At 39.2% G+C, this 18637-nt stretch overlaps 2 protein-coding genes and 1 long non-coding RNA gene across 5 annotated transcripts in view; 1 reads left to right on the top strand and 2 right to left on the bottom strand.

Moving 5' to 3' along the window:
• Positions 1-252: 252 nt before the first annotated feature.
• On the bottom strand, positions 253-13866 carry kcnk4a (potassium channel, subfamily K, member 4a). Its single transcript, XM_015037454.1, has 8 exons — positions 13653-13866; positions 10607-10756; positions 8771-9039; positions 5716-5833; positions 5448-5608; positions 4104-4290; positions 2065-2201; positions 253-1976 (listed from the first exon to the last, which is right to left on the bottom strand). The coding sequence occupies exons 3-8, from the start codon at positions 8957-8959 to the stop codon at positions 924-926; spliced, it is 1845 nt and encodes a 614-aa protein (XP_014892940.1). The 5' UTR covers positions 8960-9039; positions 10607-10756; positions 13653-13866; the 3' UTR covers positions 253-923.
• Positions 7871-15977, top strand: LOC106950530 (uncharacterized). Its single transcript, XR_001425628.1, has 3 exons — positions 7871-8059; positions 10701-10773; positions 15728-15977. It is a non-coding gene; the product is annotated as an uncharacterized LOC106950530 (long non-coding RNA).
• The window catches only part of LOC106950528 (centromere protein F), a 28584-nt gene continuing 20646 nt past the window's right edge, over positions 10700-18637 (bottom strand). The window contains exons 17-18 of one of the 3 annotated variants that reach the window (XM_015037451.1): positions 18495-18618; positions 16424-17361 (exon numbers count right to left, since the gene is read on the bottom strand). In XM_015037451.1, the coding sequence (XP_014892937.1) occupies positions 18503-18618 (116 nt within the window). In that variant the 3' untranslated portion in view covers positions 16424-17361; positions 18495-18502. Of the gene's footprint in view, positions 10774-14439; positions 15811-16423; positions 17362-18494; positions 18619-18637 lie in introns of those variants that run through there. The other 2 variants (XM_015037453.1, XM_015037452.1) reach the window with 2 other exon arrangements.

Here is an 18637-nt window from a genome sequence, read left to right as displayed (position 1 = left end):
CTGCTGTATTACAATCAGAAATGTTGGGCGTCAACCCCGATATCTTGAGAGCTCGTTTATAATGATGCTAAAACCAGTGAATTAACCAACATTAATGTCAAACCCATCTTCACAATTACCTAGTTGGAAGTCAGAAAACCAGTGTGATGTGCTAAGAATTGTGCCATCCTTCTGTTTATTCAGGCACCAAAGAAACATGTTCACTAACCACAACATTGTGTTAAAGATTGTATGAGAAACAAACTGTCCAAAAAGGTGCAAATAAACCATTTATTTATTTATGAATGTATCACTTAAACCGGAGGCAGCCTTATTGGATTTCACTTTTGTGTTGGATTTAGACTTCAGGGAATTTCCTTGTGTATTTTCCAACCATCTTGGAAAGTCCTACATCAGAGTGAATACAAAATGAAGTCTTAGTTTTCATCCAAACATGCAGTGGCAATGGATAAGAATATGATTGAATGAAAAACTTAACAAACTGGAAAAGTACAAGTAGTACTGTATCACTATTTCAGCAGGTTTTTAGAAACTGTTTTTTTTAGTGAGCTGGTTCTTGGAAATCTTAGTGTTTACAGAGCTGAAACTTCAGAATCACTGTATCAGATAATGTGTGATGTTAAAAGGAAAAAATGCAACTAATGAAATATGAACCTTGGTTTACATGGAGTCTATTTTTAACAAAGGCATAAATATGACAGTCGGCATAAGATGTAAACATGAATCAACCCTTAAACTATCAGCGCCAGTAGGGAACAGAAGAGTCTGTCCAGATGCTGCTTAGCAAAAATATAAAGAAGTTGAAGTTTGGGAGATGACTTCATTGATGACCTCCAAGAAATTCATGATACACGATGCAGCGTGGCAAGGCGTCAAGGTTTGTCACACGAACTTTGGCAGTATGCTGTATTTATGGGGGCCCATCAAAGGCCAGGAACCGAATCTGTCTGAGTCTCTGCTAGAGAAATGTCTGAAGGAGAGCATTCTGGAGGAGGTGTTGGGGGATTAGATGGTGGCTGCATGCTGGGCCTCCTCACCTGCAGGGGGCTCCACCTGTGTACCGGTCGTTTCTTCATGCTCTTCCGCTTGGGCTTGCGTGGATGCCTCCTTTTCTCTTTGCCATCTGTGGGCTCAGTGAGGTCGCTGAGCGTGTCCGAAGACTCGTCGATGTAGGCCAAGTTCTCTCCGAAGAAATTCAGCAGCTGGCAGTCTGACGAGGAGGCAGCAGTGCCTTGAGGGGATGGAGGGGGCAGTTCAGGAGTGGGAGGAGGGGAGCAAGAGGGAAAACTTTGAGGTGGGGTTTGACCACAGGCACTGTTAAGTTCAAATTCAGGTTTTTGTGAAATGCTTTGGTCTTCTTCATGTTCTGTGGCTATTTGTAGGCCTCTCAAGTCCCCCTCCTCCATGCCGCTGATGGGATGAGAGCCTAGGAAACTCTGGAGTACTGAGAATGTCAAAGACACTGATGAGCCATCTGACTGGGAGTCATACACCGACTCATAGAGGGAGCCCTCCTGCATGGCTGTACCTGTGGAGTCCAGCTCTGAGGTGGATTGGGCCACAGGGAGGGAGAATGAGCGGGCCAGAACCTGGTGAAAGGACCTTCCTTGTCCCTGAACACCAACAGGAGCATCTGGTCTGCCCCCCAGCGCTGCTTTTGGGACTGCTGGCTCTCCAGCTGCGCTGCCCCTTGGCCGAGCCTTGGCCACCCCAGCCCTCTCTAGAGAGGACTGACCTTCAAGCTGGCACATGGAGCTGGAGAGGCCGGCCCAGCGGTTCTGCAAATGTCCGTTCTCAGAACCTCCTCGAACCCAGTGTCCCAGGGTGACGTGGGCTCCCCGGCGGATGCGGCGTCGCTCACTGCGTTTCCAACGCCGGCGTTGAAGAAGGAAAGGGTCGTTGAATTCCAGAGGGTTTGGGATGCGGAAGTCCATGTTCTGGGTCCAGTCTGTGGCGTGGGCCCTTAACTCCTCCATCTGAAAGCAACAGAGGGAAACAATGGCAAGGGGGAAACGATGCTTCATGTCTCTCTTGATTAAGTTTCCTGACCTTAAAATCCCTCACCTCAGCACGCGTCCTCTTGGACAGAACCCTTAGCCAGTTGCCTATCATGGTGAGGATGGAGGCAAAGTAGGCCAGGCCAAACACTATCCACAACAACACAAGGGGCTTGAAGATCGTCCCACCTTCATAACCTCCACCTGAAGAAAAATACTGGACTTAGGAACGTCTTATATTTACCTGGATAATTGCAGTCAATAAAAAAAATGACAAAAAAGAATAATAACAAAGATTACCCATCATGTCATGGGTTCTTGTCATTTTCCAAATTTATCTCAATTTTAGTCTTTTGGGAGAAAAGCACTTCCAAATGAACAAACTTGCAAGATCTCCAACTCAAAACCCTCAAAACTTTCCATTAAACGTGAGAACATCACCTTGGTGCACTGACATCAGAAACACACTTCACATGTATGTTCTAGCAAGCTGATGAAACTCCTGATGACATTTCTTTTCCACAGTAAGGTTGAAACTGATGTTAGAGGCACAGAAACCTCCCATATTTATAGGCAGACTATAGAGTTTACGACAACCTCTCCACACTGATGTCAAATCTAGTAGTGAAAAGCTATTTTGGAGATTAAGTGACTTCACACTTGCTGAGGCTTTCCAGATTTGATGTATTAAAGTCATGGTTCAAAGTAGATTCTCACTCCTCCAGGATATGACAATCCCAAGTGCTTAAGCAAGAGACTCTTGAACTTTTCTTGTTTCTTAAAGACATCTCACCCCTCATCCCAAAGCCTTCTACTCTCTATTCAGCACAATGTTCCTGCCATTGTTGTTTTAGCACTTAAGCACACATCTTTACCAACAAAAAGTGTGTTCGTTCTAGAAGCTCCTTCTTGCCTCTTCGGCGATTGACGCTCTGATAGGAATGTTTACCATCAGCAACAAAGCTCTGAGATGTTATTTTGAGTTAACAAGAGTAATTTCATGCCCTGCCTTCCACTGAAGACCTGAAACATAAAACATTATGTGGCAACCACAAGAAATAACCACCATTTCTTTCTACTCTGAAGTGCGGCTGAGACAGCACATATGACTTCAGCTGGTTGGTAGTTCTTACATAACCTGGAAAAGGGAACAGCACTGAGAGGAATTGCATGGTGCAACTGCAATTAGGAAAGTATTTATTGTCAAGCATCATAAATGTGGCCATTTAGGGTTCAAGAAATGTTAGCAGTATGTTCTTTAATTTTCACACACAGCAAATGTTTGTCGCAGGCTTAACATTTCCAGATTCTGGTTCGATTCACCTTTGAACTTAATTTTTAAAACGAAAATAGCGGGCATCACCATAGCGACCTGGTGTTATAAAGAGGCTTTGGTGGTGTGAGCAATAGTCATATTTTTGACACATATTATAACATATTATAACCATGGCAGGCAGATCTGCAGCATTTGCAATCCAAAGAACCATTTTCACCTGTCTAATAAAATAAAACTCATTTAATGCCACAAATTATATGTGCCCTTTTGGAAAATAGATAAATTACTAGACATTTTGTTGTCATTTTGAAGAACCTCTGCTTTTTCCATTTTTATGTCTTAAAATAAAGGAAAACGTAAAAAAATTTCTATACAAAAAAAAAACAGATTTAAAAAAAATTGTTGCAGGAGTCTCAGGTTGCAGACCCGTGCCTCCACCGATGTATATTTTTTCTGTATAATTTTAATGTAGTCTGATAGTATCACCCTTCCATTCCTCTCTGCTCCATAGATCATTTTGAATCACCATAACAACCTGACCTAGCAGGTTGCTATGGTTACTTAGCAGGTTCTTCTAACCTTTCACATGTAGCAACATGGATATAAAACCTGAAAACATTCAGTGACTAAATAACCTTTTAATGGATTTGTGCGCTGCAGTGCCATTACTCACAATTTATGAAAAAATTTACTTTTTTTTTTTTTTTGCAACCTGGTGCTTGTGATTTGTTGAGTGAGTCTTGACTACTACGGTGGCCAGAAAGTAACACAAGCCCGCTGGTCCTAAAGTTTTTCAAAATGTTCTAAAACACGGTGATGCATGTCAGCACCTGGTACGAAGTCTCCAAATCCAACAGTAGTAAGGGTGATGACCACGAAATACAGCGACTCCAGAAATGACCACCTCTCCACTTTCTGAAACACGACCGTCGGGACAGCGAGGAAGATCAAGCAGCCAATAAGGATGGAGAGAACTGCTGACATCACGCGCACAGTTGTGGGCCTGATTTTACGTTTCTGCAAGAGAGGCAGCAACAGCAGATTTAAATACATAGTTTAGACGTAGAGGTCTCTAAGGAAACTTGTGCTCTTTTTACGCCGGTTTAATCAGCAGCGTGTGTTCAGTTATACTTCAGCTAAAATGTTGAAATACAGAAATAAATCTTCCTCTATTAAATCTTTGCACCCTTTTTCTAGCAGATGGTATTCAGGAGGTGGAGTAAGTCACTCAGCCCTGCCACATGCTTCTTCTTTTCATGGGTGAGTTGTGTTTAAAATGAGTCAGTAAACCACCATGGACACCCATTTCTAACAATAACCCTTGAAGCATTGCATTCAAATGTGAGAATGCATAAAATAGCTCGCTGGAAAACTCACGCAACAGAAAACTGACATAGAACCATATAAAGTTTGAATTTAGATTCACATTTGTGCATCTGCTGCTTAAAGATGGTACAAAATGATCTACAGCACAATGGAGGCTTACAGGGCTTATAATACAAACTTACAGTAGTTGCAAAGCACTCTCAAAAATAATCTCAAAACAGATTTTTGAGTTTGTGCATAATTCTTCTCACCAAGATGTGCTGCTCCAGATTAAACTGTTCCAAAGAATGGCAACCCAGTGACTGTGCAGTGCTTTTAATAGCTCTTAACTACATTTTATACGCAGCTGATGACCGTCCGGATGTTGTTTTCTCCTAAAAAGTAAGGCTGAAACTGAAGGTAGAGGTGCAGGAACCTCCCAGATTATAAAAAACTTCTTTGTGCAGATGTGATGGTGTTACTGTTGTAGGATGAGTTGGAAAGTTGCAAGGAAAACCCTATTTAGCGTTCTGAGAACACAATAGGGTAAAAATTGCTTAAAGGTGGAATTAGATTTTCCAGATTAGCTCTGAATAACTAAACCCAGTGTCCAGGTGGACAGTGTGATGGTGTTAATTTAATGAGAAAGGGGCCTGAATCGGCACTCTAATATAGTTTTCAAGTAAATCTTTAGTGTCAAAGAGAAAGTCAATTTTCACAGCTACCCTCTATGTGTTGTTGATACTCTGATAGGAAAGGCTCAGCCTCAGAAACTCGGTTTCTATTTTGGGTTAGAAAGTCATTAGACATCTTTCCTTTCCCAGGTTTAGACTGAGGTTCAGCTTGCGTACAGGACAGACCATTCTCACCAAAAACAGCTTCTCAATCTTGGCCACAGCTCTCCGCAGCACCGTGCCCATGTGATCACCCACTCCAGCAAGCAGGATGCCAAACATGGGGATACCGACCAGGGCGTAACACACACAGAACAGCTGTCCAAGCCACGTCCGAGGGGACAGATTCCCAAAGCCTGGGAGACACGCACAACAAAACATCACACTGTGAACCGATAGTGAAAATATTTGAGAGAGATCAATGGTTAAGACAATCGGATAGATGTATTTTGTTGCTCTTTACCTATGGTGGTGATGATGGTACCACAGAAGAAGAAAGCGGAGCCCATGTCCCAGCGGCTGGTCAGGTTGGCAGAGAGGCTACTTATGTCCAGGCCTGCCTCGACAGCAGACACCAGTTCCTGCAAAACAACATGTAAATGACCAGTTCTTGCAAATATTTACTCATTGTAGCTTTATTTGTAATTTTCCTCATTCCACATGTAAATTTGCTAAACACACTCAAATGAAAGCAATAAATTAAAATGTGAAATTAAAATTATTATAAATGTAATATGATCCTGCACAAAAATACCAATATTTTTGCAATTTTGTTTTACTACAGATAGACAATATGTATCTGGTATGATCAGCAGAAATGTGGTCCATTTAATTTATGTTACTGTGACATGTTTCACCAGATAATTAATTATTTAATAAAAACATGGCTTTAACTAAAAGAGGCAGAGGTGAAGACAATCTTACAAGAATAGTTGAACTGTATTCAAGGTTAATTATGGTAATTAGATAGAAATTGAAACTCAATGTAAAGGTGCACAAAATAAAATATTTCAGCTGTACTGAACAGGATTCATGTCACATAATAAAAGGCGGAAAGATATTTTCGGTGGCGTCCACTTGAAGATTTCTTGACGTCACAAAACCCTGGGATTTTTAGCAGGTGATAGTCACTGTAAACTGTTCCTGTCTGCTTTTCTGTTTGCAGTGTCCTTGTCTCTCTTCCCATTTTTCAGAAAAATGCCAGAGCAGATCACAGGGCGCCGCTCAGAGAAAAGATTGCAGGTGGTTGTTGTAACTCAAATTAATAGAGTCGTATTTTTTGACAGGCGTCATAAACCAACGGTGTTTTTCCCCTTGCAAGCGAGCCCAAATAGTTTCTGCACAATGAATGTTCATATCACCGTTGCCTTCCTTCTCTGTGAAGCTTGAATTCCCATCATTCTCCGTTGAAATCTTTTTGTTCAGTTCTTATGAGATGCCATGTAATTAACATGGAGCGGCAGCAGAAAATGCCAGAGAATGGTTTTTAAGAGCATTTCCAAATATTTTAAAGTCTCTTATTCTTTGGTGAAAACAATGCAAGACATTGTCCAATCTTCCCTGGATTAAATATCGTATGTCCATAAAAACCAAGACCTTGAAGATCCTAATTATTGCACCAATCAATCATTGTGCTATCAGTGAGCAGTAGAGCTTGTTTTGCAGAACAACCAAGAGCTCCTGTGTAGATCTAAATATTTATTAAAATATGTCAATAAAATGAGTTAAGGACAGCAGTAACCTTTAAGTAGTGCAGACACACTACATAAGTGAGAATCATTTGGTGAAAGTTATGCTGTCCTACTGTTTTGAAAGAATGTGATGAAAAACTTTTAGGCTGCAGGCAAACACCGTCTGCTTTAATTTTGATAACATTCAAAGAGAGAAACATGTGAGAATGCTTCATAGCATGTGGGCGCAGTCATGTGATGAGGTGGTCATTATTTTATTATGTTATATAAAGGACATTAAATATAGCCACAGTGATACAAGTCGCTTCTTCGGACATTTATTGATGTTTTACGTTCTGTTATGCCGCTTTTAACGGTTGGTGGTTACCATAGCAACCAGTAACTGACAGCTCCTCCGACTTTTGTTCGGAGGAGCCGATCTGTAACGGTGGTATGTATTAGGATCAGCTCTGTATTTTCTTTACAAGTGACGCATATTGGCATATATTTTAGACATCCATCCATCCATTTTCTGAACACCCTTGTCCCTCAGTGGGGTCGGGAGGGGTGCTGGTGCCTATCTCCAGCTAACGTTCCGGGCGAGAGGCGGGGTACACCCTGGACAGGTCGCCAGTCTGTCGCAGGGCAACACAGAGACACACAACCATGCGCACACACACACACACCTAGGGGCAATTTTAGACAGACCAATTAACCTAACAGTCATGTTTTTTGGACTGTGGGAGGAAACCGGAGTACCCGGAGAAAACCCACGCATGCACAGGGAGAACATGCAAACTCCATGCAGAAAGACCGGGGCCGGGAATCGAACCCAGAACCTTCTTGCTGCACGGCAACAGCTCTGCCAACTGCGCCACTGTGATTAGATTAGACAAATCTAATCATATACATTGTTTCATTAGTAATTTTGCTATGTTTTGTATAAATTTTTAGCTATCCTTATTAATGTTGTGCAGTTTAGCTAGATTTAATTTTACAGTTGCTAACTGCTGCTAACTGCTCATTGGGAGCTATTGCTCTGTAGTTTTAGGGTTATTTATTGCATTTTATTTGATGTATAGGAGCAGAAGCTGCTGGACTGATGTTAACCACCAACTTGATTTTCTCTTTTCTTGGGTGTGTTTTAATTTTTGATTCAAAGTAATGTTTCATTTGTGTGATAGTCTTTGAGTGTTACAAGTGTGATTTTATTTCCTGTACTAAAAACATATTGTTATATATATTATTTATGTTAAAGATGAGATTGGTTATTTGGGTAAATGATGTAAATTTATGTTAAATACCACTATACGGTCACAATCTGCCCCTTTTTCTGTTGCTGTCCGTAACTGTGGAGCAGAAGCTGCTGGACTAATGCTAACCACCAACTTAATTTTCTTTTTTGTTAGAATAATCAAAAAAGAACCTGTGAGAGTCTGTTGTAAAGACAACCTACTGGAGCTAAGTCAAACATAAGAGGTTTATACATTTAAAGGTGGTTTTACAAAATTTTTACCCAAAGGGCCTGGGTCCAATGGAGCACCAAATTTGTCAATGTCTTATTATTTTCCTTCTAAAAATATGTGAAAAAAATCCCAATAAAATACATTTTAGCATGTGGTTGTAACATGAAAAAATGTGGAAATAGATCAAAGGTTAATCATATTTAAAAAAAACATATAAAAAACATATATATATATACATATCTATATATATACATATATATATATATATATATATATATATATATATATATATATATATGTTTTGCGCCATAAATTAGTGCAATTAGTGCAATAAAGAACAGGGAACTCAGGAGAAATATTTTCTTCATGTGTCTGACGATACCTTCACAAGTTCTTGGAAATTAACCTCAGTGACGCAGGAGTTGTTACTGAGGAAGTCCTGCTTGGCCTTGAGCAGATTTACATGTGCCTTGCTCTCCTTTGGCGTCTCCAGGGTGACAAAAACGAGCGCTCCCATGCCCAGGTACAGCATGACCCCCGTCAGCAAGGTGGTGAGGGTGGTGCATCGCATTTTTCTCCTGCTCGTCACCCCTACCCCTCCAGGGTCCGGGGACTGGTCCGGGGTCTCAGTCAGGATGCACCAGGATGCAGCTGGCCACAAACAGGAAGTTCCTTTAGACAAGCGCTGTATGCATGAGTGCAGATATATACAAACAAGGTGGACAAGTGTTCTGGGAAGAAACAAAGACCCTTCTCACATCTGTGGGTCAAACTATAATCAGTTAATGTCACATGGGTAAATTTGTGTTAGTACTTACTGTATTAAATAGCTCCCATTTTTCCCCCTAAGTGTATTTGTAATTTAAAATTTTATTTAATAATAAATGACATTTTTGAAGCTCTTTTTTAAATCTTTTTTCCATTTTGTATGAAAGGAAGATTATGACTTTTCCGTCTACTTCTTAATACCGCGTGAAGTTTTATGAGATTTAAGACAGAAAGACATTGACGATGGAGAACAATTTCTTCCTGTTTTAAATGAACAAGCAATGCTTTAAAGAAGACGATAGGTTTCCTTTAAAGTTGTTACATAAATTGTTAGACACCAAGGCTCCAGTGTTTATTGCCGAAAACATGTGAGATTGTAGCATATTTTGGGCTGTTTTCAGCTTGTATCGTCATTGATTCAATTTAGGAGAGAGATAATGTACCATGGTGTAAAATGAATATCTTAATGATCCTTTTATTGCTTCTTTCATAGTACAAGTACAGCACTGTGCTAAAGGTTTAAACAGATTCTAATTTCTCTAATTTTTTCTTCAAGAAGTCAGATTTTCTTGGTAATCTTTGTGAAATAATCTCCATCAGTGACTTCTTAAATTTTCCTTAATTTTCTGTCCTGTCCTTTGCCCGACCATGAAAGCATGTCAGAGAGAGTCCTTAAAATTTAAAAAGTGGAAGAACAAAAGTGACAAAAACCCTATCCTCCATTTTGTATTCACTCAGGTTAACTTTAAAATGAACATTTTTTTGACTATCTGAAACAATAAAGTGCCAAAAAGGAAATTAAATCAGAAAAAGTAAATTTCTATTTTCCAATGTTCAAGCATTTCCTGTTCTCAGAAGTGGGTAGAGTACCAACAAATTGTACTCAAGTCAGAGTAGCACTACTTTAACATGTTTTACTCAATTACTCAAGTAAGAGTAAATCAGTATTTGATAAAAAGGCATTTCAAATACTGAGGAACATCAGTCATTTAATTTAAAAATCACATCAGACAGACCAAATTATAAAGTTATGTGGAACAAACGTTAAAATAATTCCAATATAACATTAATAACATTAATTAANCATTNATGAAAGTTTATAACATTAATTTAAAATGTTTTCCAAATCATTTTCTTTTAAAATAAATCTAATGAAACTTGAATAAAAACTGTAGGTGTGTCTGGTGGTACTTTGGTTAAAACAAGTTTGTTTTTCATTTAGTGAAGTTCCTCACGGTGGGGAGAGTACCTAGAAATTTTACTCAAATTAAAGTACTGATAATACATTATAAAATTACTCAAGTTAAAAAATACAGCATAGTAAGTTTTTTTTTTTTTTCCAAAAAGCAACTCAAGTAAAAGTGACTGGTTAAATGTAGCTAGTTACTACCAAACGTTGCCTCTACGTAATAAGAAAACTTGACAACAAAACAGGAAAGTGAGTCTGTACCTTACTGTACTGATGGCAGGCTCATCCCATGTTAAACCCCCAGAGATCATTTGGAGAAAAATAATCTTTTCCTCTTTCCTGGTTGTATCTTCAGCGCTCAGAAGAGGAGAAGTGCGGCTCCATCTCTGCTCCATTCAAGCCATTTAAACACTTGTGGACACACAAACGTACGCGTCAGTACACAAACACTTCCCAGCTTCTCTCAAAGCTCTTCCATTGAACACTGCTGGAGGGAATTTACCACGAAAACTGGTACAAAAGTGACAAAATGCAGGCCACCCTGCCAGCGGCCTCTAAGATGATTGGACTTTGCCAAGCTTCCAGAGAAACATCACACAGCATTAATCAAAAACCAGGTCTATCTCTTATCTTCACTTGGCTCCTCGTGCTTTTCTTTGAGCCGCGTTTACCTCAGACACAGGCGCTCAGACAAACAGGGCTGGGATTTAGGTGCTGCTTGGCCCGGGTCGAGCAGACCCGGTCGCCACCACGTGGACTCTGACAGTGTTCTGAGATTTCCCAGAGCCAGGCCAATTGTTAGCATTCTGCTCTAATGGACTGCTGCCTTTGTTTTGCGTGGGGAGTCCTGCTAACCAGCCCTGACAGATGTTTTTGGTTATATCACTGTCTAAACCTTCACTGGCACATTTTGATATTGTGCTGAGCTATTAGGTTGGAGAAAGGAGGCCGACAAACTGAGATCTAATCTTGAGGTAAACATCAGCGCAGGTGGGATAATAAATCAGGAGCTTAGCTGTTTGGAAAGAAGCATGAAGGCAGGACCAGTTATAAACGAGGTATTCTTAGGTTTACATTTACAACGGGACAAATCTTACCAAACTGTGGTGGACTGGAGGAAGATAAGCTCGGTTTGTGCCACTGCACAAATAAGACAAAACTAACTTACAAATAACTTTTCAGCAATATATTGGAGCTTGGTTTAAGTAAATAATTCCTTAGTACTGATTGAAAAGTACTACTTCCACTGGCAGATTATTTCACTTATAAAAATACATTTTCCCCATGTTATAAATGAAATAATCTGCCTAGTACTTTTTCATCAATATTAAGGAATTATTGGCTTAAAACAAGCACATATATGTTGCTGAAAAGTTACTTGCAAGTTGGTTTTGTCTTATTTCAAATGCACAAAGATATTTGCACAAGAAACTAGGCTGAAAATACTTGTTAAGATTTTGTGTTTTTACGGGGTATACACAGTGCATTGATACTTGTACAACATTTCCACATCTTGCCACTGTGCCTCCACAAACCTTGATTATTTTATGAGCTAGAGCAGCAAGATAATGTGGAAACATGTAAAGAAAGTTAACTGGAGTGCATGTGTGTCTCTGAACATCAATTTTCAGGTCTTGCGACAGATTCCCAATTGGATTTATGTCTGGCCTTGGACTATGCCATTTTTGTACATGAAAACACTGTAATCTAAACCCTTCCGGCGTTGCTCTGGCTGTAAATTCAGGATTGTTTATCCTGCTGGAAGCTGAACCTCCGTTGTATTCTTTCAGCCTCCAACAGGTTTTCTTCCAGGATGACTCTTTTTTTAGCTCCCACCAGCTTCCCATCATCTCTGACCAGATTCCCTGCTACAGCTGAACGAAAACATCCCCACAGCATGATGCTGCAGTGCTGGTTTCCCTCCAGACATGGACCAAAACATTTAGTTTTTATCTTAATCTGATGTGATGTTTTGTGTTTGTCTATCACATGAAATCCCAACAAGGCACACTGACGTTTGTGCATGTAATGGGACAATATGTGGACAATATGTGGACATGTTAGTGGGTATGAATACTTTTGCAAGGCATAAGGATAACTGTGGCAAGATGCTCCTATTTTATTACCCATATACAATGTAAGGGGGGAAAGTAAAAACCACAAATAAACTTTATTCTCAAAGGTTTTCAAGAATCTAAGAACACGTTAATAAACACGATTTTTCTAAGAAAAGATCAATTTTGTCTTAGAAGAATTTCTGTTTACTATAGTCATTTAAAATGACTTTAAGCCATTAAAATAAATATTTAGACAAAGCACTATAAATCCCCAAGCAACCATATTAGGGAGTTTCATGCAGTTTAATAATATCTCGTGAGATTTCAGGCCTCAGGGGGAGTTAAGACCTCTGCAGAAAAAACATTTTGAATGATAATACAAAACGGAAACAGATGGCATTTACAGTATTACGTAAATGCAAAAAACAAAATAAAAAAAACAACAACAAAAAACACACGAATAAACTGCTAAAGCCAAAAACAAAGAAGAAACCCAAACTAAAATTTGCAGCCTTGAAAGAATTTTAGTGGCACGGCTGTTGTAGAAACTTCAGACAAACCATCAAAGACTGAGATGACCGACTGTGGGAGAAAATGTAGTCTCTTATGCAAGAATTTACCACGAAGGTCAAAAATAAAGGGCCTTCAGTCATAATCTGGCCTGAAAGTATTCAACAGAGAGCCAGCCCTGACGTCAGGAGATCACAGGTTGCAGTTCTGGTTTCATGCTCTGGGAACAAAATGACAGAATGCTTTTGGGGTGCAGTAAAAGCGGAGACAATACTCCGGCTGACAAATAAACACGTGGATAAATCTGTCAAAAAACAAGCCTGTGTTAACGCTGCAAAAACACAAAATCTTACTAAGTGTTTTTGTCTAGTCTCTAGTATGTTTTGTGTTAAAACAAGACAAAACATACAAGCAACTTTTCAGCAAGATGTAGGAAATTGTTCCAAGCCTTGACTATTAATAATTCTTGACTATTAATAAAAACTACTGTTCCCACCAGCAGATTTGTTCATTTAAACATGGGGAAAATGTCTAATATTCCATATTTTTTTTTACTTGTTTTGAGAAGGGCATTTTTTGCAGTGAGGTTACTTTGCTTAGAGAGCCCATGCTAGATCAGCACATTAATAAACTGTGTTTTTATACATTCTGACAAAATTTGTAGCAGAGGCCTCAGAGCAGCAGACACGATAGAAAAAACAAGACAGAAAAAAACGAAAACTCTAAAAGACGATTCTTACCTTGAGTTTTGGCAAACGTTGGTATCCAACTTTACTTTATGCACAAACTCTTCTTCTCCCACCATTCAGGAGTGAGCGATGAGCTCAGCGTGTGTGTTGTGCGGATGCATGAGTGCATGTGTGTGTTTTCTCCTTGGAAGGTGTTTCCCCCGTTCTCGTGACCCCGCATCACTCGGGCAGAGGGGAGCGGATCATATGAGGGTAGGAGGAGATGAAGGAAAAGATGAGGCGGAGTGCATGAGAAGGCTATTACAGAGCTCTGTGTGTGTGTGTGTGTGTGTGAATGTTTGATGGAGTGGCGTCACAGCAAAAGGAAGAGCAGAGGGCCTGGAGTTTCCTGAGCTGGACATCAGGGTGTGTGTGTGTATGTGTGTGTGTCTCGGCTCTCTCTAAATCCATCGCTTGTCTGGGTTCTGTCGATTCGGGAAGTCAGAAGAGACATTTGTTTCTTCAAAACCAGAAAAACCAGAATTACGGTCCACAGTTTTTGAAGCACTTGAGGAAAATGTGCATTGTGAAAGAAAGCAGGCTGAAAAAGCCGCAGAGCTCTTCAGCAACTTCTAATAATGTGTTTGTGACCAAGAGGCAAAGGCAGAGGGACGTTGATAATTGCGGAAACACTTATGTGATTTAACCAAGATATTCCACCAAAAAACACTTTGAGGCTGTCTTCATTTGACCACACCAGTTAAGTCTTAAATGAAAAAAAAAAAAAAAAAAAAAAAACATCCCTTCATGTATGATGAACAAAACAGACAATGAGTGGAAGGCACTTAAAGAAAAACAATTAAAACAGGAGCAAAAGTTTTATTGAAATTGGAAAAACCCAGACACATCCACAGTGAAGGAAGGTAACAGTTTCCCTGCTCACTGTCAGACGAAGGCTGAACAGCTCAGGTGGAGTCAGCAGGTAATGCCAGGAGAGAACGGCAGCATTTAAATTAAAAAAACAAAAGCCAGAAAATGTGAAATAAAAAAAAAAATACATTTCTAAAATGTAGCTTCACTAATTCCACCTCAAAACGCAACTGAAGCACTAATACGCACATTCAAACAATTCAAGATCATTTAAAAATATTCTAGACTACAAGATTTTAATAAAAACAGTCTAAAGTATGTTCAAGTTGATGAAAAGTGGCCTAATAAAAGCAAATCAAACAGTTTTCACCTGCGTTCGTGCAACTAAAAAGGAAAGCATGACGTTCCAGCAGCAGCATGACAGAGGAGCCTGCAGCTCCGAGCGTCATCACTTGAGTTTATCTATGAAGGCCATTTAATTCTGACTGAAATAGAAAGAAATACTTGCTTTATCTTCAGACAAGTTGATCCTTTATAACAATAAAAAAAAAAAAAACAGTGATATTGTTGTTTCCCTTTATCAGAACATTTTACAAGATGACCGAAAGGCACGAGACTCAACATGGGGAAACCAAACATAAAATGCTCAATAATTTGCACATTTTGATTATTTGTGTTTCAAAATGTAACTGGATTTGTAAATAAAATGTAACAAGTTACTCCCACATCATAATTGTGTTAAAGCGACTGAAACCAGATGATCTTGGCTCAATATAAACCAGAGCTCAAGTCGATTAAAAGTCATATTTCCTAGCGGACTCATAAGGTTTAATAACCTCAAAAAGATCCATCTAGTTAAAAGAAACAATAAGAATTCTGTTCATTTGTTTTATAACAAAAATATTAAAGAAGTCCAGTTCTGACTGTTTCTTTTGTGTTTTGTGTTTCTTTTTCTTTTCTGTTGCTTTTATCCGAACGTCTCTAAGTCTGCATGTAGGTGTCAGACTGAAATAACTTATATTGGGACCTCAATTATTTCATCGTATTTTTTGTTTCAAAAACACATTTTTATCTTGGAAACTTAGTAATGTACAATTACAGATAATTCACAGTAAATGCTTGTATGATGGTGGTTTTTCTGATTTTTCATTTTCCTGATACAACCTCAAACATCTGAGTAATTTACTGGGATTTTATGACTTAGATGCAAGTAGAACGTAATCGTTAAGTGGAAGGAAAACAATCCATCCATTGTCTATACCCACTTATTCCTGCAGGGCCTCCAGCAGTCATTGGTCGCCTGTACATCACATGGGAGGAAGCCGGAGAAAATGCAAAAACCTATCCAAGTGGAGAACATGTAAGCGCAAAACAAAACAAAAAACCCAAGTCTGGAGTTTGAACGATTTTGCTGCAAGGCAACAGAAAACACATCTGACATGGTTTTCTTATTTCTTTTTTTTTTTTTTAACTATTGTGTTTGCAGTCATATTTAATCTCTTTGTTCTGAAACCTTAAAATAAAATATAGCTACTTCAGTCATTTATTTTGGGGTCAACTGAATAAAACCAAAAAAGACCAAGTCTATTCTCTTCTATAAAAACATAATGTGGGTCATTTTTTTCCTAATTGAAAAAAAAACAAACAAAAAAGCCTCTCTGTCTGCATCAATCACCTGCACTGGTGGAGATATCTGCATCATAAAGTGGCTGCACAAAATCAGATCAGGGGCCACAAATGACCCCTGGTTTAAAGTTCCCCATAAGCAACACAACAGACAGAGAAAATCATGTGGAAGAACAAACTTTGATCAGGTAACTTTTTCCAAAGATGTTTGTGCTTCTAATGAGAAAAACTGGGAAAAGTTCAGAGGGAAATGATTGCTGTGTCTATGTGGATCAATCAGCTTATTATTTCTAATGACATCACTGAGGTTTCCCCTCATTAAAATGTGATGTTTAAGTTCACTCTGTAAAACTGTGTTCCCATTTCTAGGTAGCAGAGAAACACGCACATATACTCTGAGTTTTTATGCTGTAGAAAACCAAAAAGATCTTTCTAGTTTCACATTCCACAACCAGGAAGACCAGATGTTTTCTCATACCTCTCCAGACTCTGCAGGATCCCACAAAATTAAACTTCAGGTTTTTTTTTTTTTGTTTTTTTAAGTGGCTTTAAAGCCAGCTAGTGTTAGAGTGTTTGTTAGTGTAGGACGGGGAAGCATAGCAGGACAGAGAGGAGAGAAGGAGCTCAGTGTGCATCTCCATACATGGAGCGGAAACCAGTGCAGGTTACACTGACTCATAGACGTGTGCTCACCCAACACGCACGCGCACGCACACACACACACACACACACTTATATACAAACAGTGACATCAAGATGAGGACACACATGTTCATTTTCACAGCTAATGTTTTTCACACACACTTCTGTAAACGTTCATCCCTCCCACTCACTAATAAAACACATTCAAGTGTCCATAAATAAAAAAAGCTTACAAAGTTAAAACAGGAAAATTTAAGACGTGTTCTCACTACTGGATCGACCCTCTTGGAAAACAAGTCAAACTCATCTGGACAGGTTTAGAAAAACGTCGACGAGGCACTGTTTAATTCAAGGTGAGCCGAGGCCCCCCGACGCAGGAGTGAGAAGAAAACAAAACAATCCCTTTGGAAGAGAGGTTCAAGAACAGAAACAGGCGTCACTAAATCCCAAACCTACAGTCTGATTACACAGGTGGGTGTGGATTAGCGGCAGAGTCTCTGCACAGCGACTTCAGGGTGAACTTGGGACAATTAAAGCCGTTCAGAACCGAGGCGGAGGAGTGCAGCTCGTCAGACCCAGTTACCTGCAGACTGACGAACAGAGCAGAGAATCCTCCTAAAGTGACCAGATCCTCTTGCTAGATCTGCATAAAACAGAACATATCATCAGTTCATCCAAAACCAACAGGAAACAGACACAGCACATTTAAAGACTCATTTGCTCAATATGTACAGAAAGTCTTATTTTTATATTCATTGCAGCTGCATAGCTTTTATCCTACAAAGATTAGTAAAACTCAACCTTTAAATTGAGGACATTGAGTGAGTTTGTGGGAATAACTGCTTCAAGGAAACCGTCAGCGCCACATTTATTGCTGCTAACACTTTGTACAGCGATCTTTAGCCAACAGGACAGCACTTTTTGTTCTGCCAGAACATTTCGCAAGGATGGGGAACGAAGATAATCCTTGAATATTCTCCTTTACACACTAGATTCTCCCTTATGCCGCCTCCGACTCGCTCCACATGTTTTCTAAAGGATTTGGGTTGAGAGCAGATATTAGTTTCTCTCCAGAGAGGCCATTTTTACCCTCACCCTTCAAGATGCACAATTTATCATAAACCACAAAACCTACATAGCCCTCCAAAAACCAAAAGTAATAGTTGGTTAATTAAAAATTGAAACAATACATTAAATAATTAAATGTTAATCAATCTGCATTTATTTAATACATGTACATTAACGATTAAATAAACAAAGACTAGAATATGACATTTCTTTGCTTTTTGGTAAATTTTAATGTTATATTTTTTAGGATTTAAAACAATTGAAAAATCTATTTTTTAAATTAGCTCGTAAAAGATGAGCTAAAAACAAGTTAAAAATGAGCCTAAAATACCGTAATATCATTTTTACCCCCATAATAAATGTATTTATGTTAAAAGGTTAAATGTATCTATTTATTAAATAAAAAGATGCAACTTTTAAAAGATGTTATACGTGAGAGTGCCAACAAATGTGGAGAGTCTTGCATCTGGTTATGAGCAAAACCCACTGACACTGTTTTAGTCATTAAAAGTTTACAGCTGAGATTTCCAGCATCTCTCCGACTGAGCTATCCCTGCTTCATGTCATCTGAAGCATTAAATTTACCAGTGAAAGTCCAAAAACTTAATCAGAATGCCCCAGCATTCACTTCATTAACAGGATTGCTGCCCGTCTTTAGTCTTGGTGTTCAAGTAAAACAAAAAATGTCAGACATTTTCTCGCCCATACCTGATGCTTTAGTCCGTCTCCTCGTCTCCTTGTGGTTCTTTCTTAGATAAAGGTTGAACTGTTCCTAACAAACCTCTTCTCACAATGTATGGGCATGACGGGCCGGTGGGAATGTCAGCAAAACCTGAAGGATGTGAGGGAAC

This window comes from Poecilia latipinna, unplaced genomic scaffold (assembly GCF_001443285.1).
Source record: "Poecilia latipinna isolate Pla-1442-1.1 unplaced genomic scaffold, P_latipinna-1.0 Scaffold405, whole genome shotgun sequence".
NCBI lineage: Eukaryota > Metazoa > Chordata > Actinopteri > Cyprinodontiformes > Poeciliidae > Poecilia > Poecilia latipinna.
The sequence above is the reverse complement of the archived record's forward strand: the minus strand, read 5'-3'. Positions and strand labels throughout refer to the sequence as shown.